The 5,962-nt window shown below is 30.9% G+C and overlaps 1 protein-coding gene across 1 annotated transcript in view; it reads right to left on the bottom strand.

Annotated features, from left to right (window-relative positions):
• The window catches only part of LOC107611935 (probable sesquiterpene synthase), a 6,039-nt gene continuing 1,508 nt past the window's right edge, over window positions 1,432-5,962 (bottom strand). Inside the window, exons 2-5 of the mRNA XM_021108994.1 lie at window positions 3,572-3,790; window positions 3,266-3,410; window positions 2,939-3,184; window positions 1,432-1,983 (exon numbers count right to left, since the gene is read on the bottom strand). Of these exons, the coding sequence (XP_020964653.1) occupies window positions 1,687-1,983; window positions 2,939-3,184; window positions 3,266-3,410; window positions 3,572-3,790 (907 nt within the window). The 3' untranslated portion in view covers window positions 1,432-1,686. The remainder of the gene's footprint in view (window positions 1,984-2,938; window positions 3,185-3,265; window positions 3,411-3,571; window positions 3,791-5,962) is intronic.

Raw genomic sequence — 5,962 nt, 5'->3', positions numbered from 1 at the left:
GTTCATATTTATTTCAATCACTAACAAATTGAAATTTTTTTATTTTTATTTGATTTTATTCATATGAATTTTATTTACGTTTTATGGTATTTTTTTGTTCATATAATATATGTTGTTGGTTTTATGAAATTTTTATTATTTCTTATCTGTATAATTTTTTTCTATTCTTTGATGTACTCTATTTTTGTTTTGTATTAATTTTTTTATTTTTTATTCTGAATTTGTAAAATTTGTAATTGTAATTATTATATACTACGTTTATTATCAAAATTTTGAATAATATAAATTATGATCCTATAAAAAAAGGACAAAATAAATAAAAAATTAATTATAAGTAATAATAGAGTCATAAATAATAAAAATTTATAGTCCAAAATAATACTAAATTAAAGAGTACGGGTAATATTAGAAAAATTATAGAATATTTTTTTCTTTAACATTATAAAATTTATAGTACTCTCTTTTATATTTTTTTATTATATTTATTTATTTATATAATAAATATTTTTTATATTATTTTTGTTAGGTTCTGTTTTTGCATGTATATAAAAAAATAATTTAAATTGATGTCTCTTTTAGTAATTTTTCATCTAAAAGTGATTTTGAGTAGTATAATGCAAACAACATCTATTTTGCTATAATCAATTTTGATACAAATATTGTCAAACATAAATCACGTTAACTCAAACTTACTTTTCATCAAAATCAATTTTATAAAATCAATTTTATGCAAACTCACTTTTTGCAAACTGAAATCCAAACACACAATATATAGTGGTTTGGGTGCACTTCCATTTTGACATGGTTAATAAATGCAAAGACAACTTTTGTCATCGTAATATACGAAGGTGCTTTGGGCAGGGATTGATGTCCTTATGCCCTATCAAAAATAGTTCAATCTGACCCCTATTTTATATTATATTTATTTGAATGACCCTCAAAAGGTGTGATCTTTTATTAGAACAAGAAAAATGATCTCATTAACGACTATCAAGGGTAATGGTAGCTAGGTCAGTTAAAATCTGCTACTACTATTAGTGAAAAGTTGAGTTTGTTTAGTTAAAACAGCTCAGCAGCTATGCTACTATCAGTACTATGTGTGTTTGTGCATGGCACGTCCTGTATAGCCTAAGCTAGCTATATATATTGTCCATCACCCTTCGTTGTAAATCTAACTTACTACTTGCAATACAAGCTTTCTACGCCTTTCTCTCTGTTTTTCTGAATTCTGTTCTATCTCTTAATGTTACCTTATGATCATGTCTTCTACTCACTTGCATTGATTCATGCCTCAGACCATGAATCCTTTCAACGACTAATCTTGGAGTATACTAGAAGCTTGAAATCACTAACAAAAACGAGAAAAATAATTAAACAACCATGCTCCAAACTCTTTTTTTTTTCCCGTTAAATTAAGAAGGTAGTAATAACTGAATGGTATAACCTTACTTAGCTTTTTGCAAATAGCAAATTAAGAAAAATAGAGAAGAAGATATATAAAATATAACACAAACAATCGATAAAGAGAAATTAAACATCATACATGTCACAACGTGCACAACAGACGCAATATGACGAGGATGAAACAGAAATTTTAGTCTCAGTTTCTTAATTATATTATAATAAAATTTGTTAGAGTTATTTATTTAGAACAAATGTTAAACGATTTATTTCTTGAGGAAACTGCTACACGATGATGGGGTCCAAAAGCAGTGCCATGATGTCATCGTTCAAAAGTTCACAATTGGTGTATTTATCTTCAAAGTTTGCATATATAAACTCACATATGCGAGCCAAGTTAACAATGCAATCAAGGATGGGTCTTGGGATTTCCTCGGTTAACTTGAGATACTCTTCGTTCATATCCTTCCAAGAATCATTGATATCCTTTTTGATGAATTCATAGGCCTCCTCTTCTGAAAAGTTATACTGCTTCATGCAACTTTCTACTGCAGAAGCAACATGTTTCCTTTGTTGTTCAAACTACACATGTTGATCAAATTTAAAAAGCAGCAGTTAATTATAAGCGGCATTATTCCAAAATTTATAAAACTAAATTAAAGTAATTTTAGTGTATAAACGTTATAAAATATTTTATACAGTTTTTCATTTATATCATTTTTTGGATGATTATTTAAACAGCCAATATTAAAAGAATTTGGATCCTCAAAAGTTTGAATTTCACTTTAGAGAGTAAAGTGTGATCTTCTATTCTTAAATAATTTCTCTTTTATATTTATTCTTGGTCCCACCTATGAAATCAATGATGAGAAATCACACTTTACTCCCTAAAGTGAAATTCAAACTTTAAAAGATCTAAATCTATATTAAAAATAGTTATTTTTATTGACATAATATTACGTAATTGTATAAAACTTTGTGTATGTTTACAGTGTATTAAAATTAAATTATATATATACCAAACTAATTAAATAGAATTAAAAAAATTAGAAAAACCTCTACCTTATGTGAGGACAAATCATTTGTTAGTCTGCCAACAAATGATGTGGCTTTTAAGATGAAGGGAATATTAGAAATCCAATCAAACATTTCTTTGGATGCAAATTCTCCAAGAGCAATGAACATTGTTGTGAACAATGGGTTTCCTGAAGTGAGAATTCCGTTAATCTTGTAGTCATCATATGTTGGAATATAGTCCTCATGGCACCATTTTGCTTCAACCATGTAAGCTTGTACTATATTAGAAAACTGCAGGTATAATAAAGTTATTTAATTAATTAAAGTGATTATTAATCAATAAACCAATAAGTCTAATGAATGAAAGCTTACAGCCTGTTTAACATGTTGCAACACTAAGTTTGAGTCTCCACCCACATCATTCATGAAAACCTCTATTTCCATCCAGCATTCCATAATTGCATTAAAAATAACTTTAAAGCAATCCGGAAGAGACTCAATGCATCGAATAAACCTCTACCTTATGTGAGGACAAATCATTTGTTAGTCTGCCAACAAATGATGTGGCTTTTAAGATGAAGGGAATATTAGAAATCCAATCAAACATTTCTTTGGATGCAAATTCTCCAAGAGCAATGAACATTGTTGTGAACAATGGGTTTCCTGAAGTGAGAATTCCGTTAATCTTGTAGTCATCATATGTTGGAATATAGTCCTCATGGCACCATTTTGCTTCAACCATGTAAGCTTGTACTATATTAGAAAACTGCAGGTATAATAAAGTTATTTAATTAATTAAAGTGATTATTAATCAATAAACCAATAAGTCTAATGAATGAAAGCTTACAGCCTGTTTAACATGTTGCAACACTAAGTTTGAGTCTCCACCCACATCATTCATGAAAACCTCTATTTCCATCCAGCATTCCATAATTGCATTAAAAATAACTTTAAAGCAATCCGGAAGAGACTCAATGCATCGAATATCCCATCTGAAAAATAAAAGGGCTGAAAATTAAGAAAAAGTGAAAAAAATCATGGGACTGAAAAGTGAAAAGTGATTAAGATTATTATGCGTGCAACAAAGATATTTTTTTCCCCCTTTATTGAGATAGCATCTAAAGACTGGTGAATTCTTGTTCTAAAATCAGACCTTTGGATTGCTTTGGTGAAGAGTTCAAGTTCTTCAACTGTGCCATAAACATCAAAAGTATCATCCACAAGAGAGATACATATAGACAATTTGGTTATCATTTGTCTTGCAGTGCTATATTTAGGCTCAGAGTTCGTAGCAAAAGGCCAAAAGAATCCTTCAACTACCCTATCTCTTGCATAAGGAACCTTTGTTGCAAAATCTAATTCTCTCCACCACCTGTAATACAACTAATTAGGTCATGCCATGACGGTTAATGATAGGAGTTTTTTTTATTATTTACATTTTGATAATTAACGAATGCTCTATTTTTGAATAACTTTCATAACTCAATGAACAAATCATTATCTATTTCTTCATTATAAGAAAATAACAATTTGTTTTCTATCTTCCACGTACTCTAAAGCAATCAACTAAGGTTGCATTTTTATGTTTATTTTAAAAATAAAAAAAATTATTATAACATGCGTGCTCAAAATAAATAAACTTGATGAATTCGGGCCTCATATTTCTATTTTGATTTTAATTGTCATTTATATTAGGGCAAATGACATAAACAATTGAATTGGAAACAAAATTTACATGAATTTCCTAAACGGAGAAGTGTTACGTAAATAGTTTAATTTCATGTAAATCGAATTCACTTACGTTGATTTACAATGCAAATGTAAATCGAATTGATTAAGTTTGATTTAGTGTCTTAGATAATAAATCAAATTAAAAGAATTTGATTTAGGTTTCATGTTAGTAATTCGACTGTAGTATGTTCGATTCACCTGGAATGATAATATACTAAGGTAAATCGAATGGATTAAATTCAATTTAAATTTGAAAGCACCGAATGGTAATTCGACTCCAATTAATTATATTCACCTTAAACAAATAACAAGATTAAATTGAAATAATTTAATTCGATTTAAAGCACCTCCAAAATTCCTATATATACGAGCAAAACATTGAACCCACACAAGAGTGACACTCAAAATGGCTATGGAGGATAGTTTTCTAGTTCTTGTGCACTACAAAAGCACGATCAAGAAAAAAACGCAATTGAAAATGAAGTTTACTAATAAAAATCTGTTGAGCAGCGTCTTTATCAGACCCTCTATGAGCTTGGTTAATTTTCATGATACCGTACTATAGAATTTGGGTCTGCATGGGATGAAATAGATTGAGATATAGTGACATCTCCATTTTTTGCAGCTAATCTACATCATGACGAGATTGCAGAATAAGGTCCTAACATGAATACTACTGTTATGATTTCGATTTTTACGGCTGTCGGAGAACCGGATGCGGTGGAAAATGTCCTAAGGGAGGACGATGATGTAGAGCCCGCCACGATTGCTGATGACAGTAATGATGATATAGAAAGAGGAGTATTCCTATCAGTCCTGGGGGCCGGGACCATCGAGCTTGGGAACTCAACAGTATCTCCCGTACTTTTCGACTCTAGACTTGGATGCTATGAGAGTAGAGGGGTTACTGGATGTACAATCTGATTTTGGCGCGAGAGATTCACAGGACACCGCAGGTCTAGTTGAGTTTCAAGTCGGTTAGCAGTTTCAGAACAATGAAGAAGTCATCTTATGTGTGAAAACTTATAGCATCCATCATGGGGTTGAGTACAAAGTGATGGAATCGAACCATGATAAGTACTACGACAAGTGCAAGGAGTTCAGAAATAACTGCAATGGTTGATTCGGATCACGCTATGGTAGTGGAAAGGTATTTGGGAGGTCAGACGGTATAACGGACCTCATACATGTTTGGCCACCTCGATCTCCAGTGATTATAGCAAGCTTGATTATCATGTCATATCTGCTTATATCTTTCTTATGATTAGAGCTGATGCTTTTGTGTGCATTAAGGTTTTGCAGAATGCGATGGATGCATATTTTGGGTTCAGACCTACGTACAGGAATGTGTAGTTGACTAATTAAGCAGAAGACTGTCTCGCAGATATATAGGGATTGGGAGAAGGCATACGATGAGCTGCCAAGATGGGTGTTTGGTGTTTATAGAGTGTCGTTGAGAGATCGATCTTGCAATTGCGAGTACTTTCAAACCCTCCACTACCCATGTCGCCATGCAGTTGCTTCGATTTATAATGGATGGAGCCAAGTTGCTAGTAAATCGACCTCTAGTACACTCGATTTATATATATGTATAGTAATTCGAATTATATTCATTTGATTTACTACTGTAATGTTTAAATTGGCCTAATTTAATTTGATTTACATTAAAATGTATTTTAGAGCATTGAAGTAACATTGTTCATTTTAGGGGATCCATGTAATTTTGTGATCCAACTCATTTAGTTAAGTCATTTGCCCTTTATATTAATAGTAACTAAAAGTATTTGACTAACTAAATTAGATTGATTGAATA

The sequence above is a fragment of the Arachis ipaensis genome, chromosome B08 (assembly GCF_000816755.2).
Source record: "Arachis ipaensis cultivar K30076 chromosome B08, Araip1.1, whole genome shotgun sequence".
NCBI lineage: Eukaryota > Viridiplantae > Streptophyta > Magnoliopsida > Fabales > Fabaceae > Arachis > Arachis ipaensis.
The sequence above is the reverse complement of the archived record's forward strand: the minus strand, read 5'-3'. Positions and strand labels throughout refer to the sequence as shown.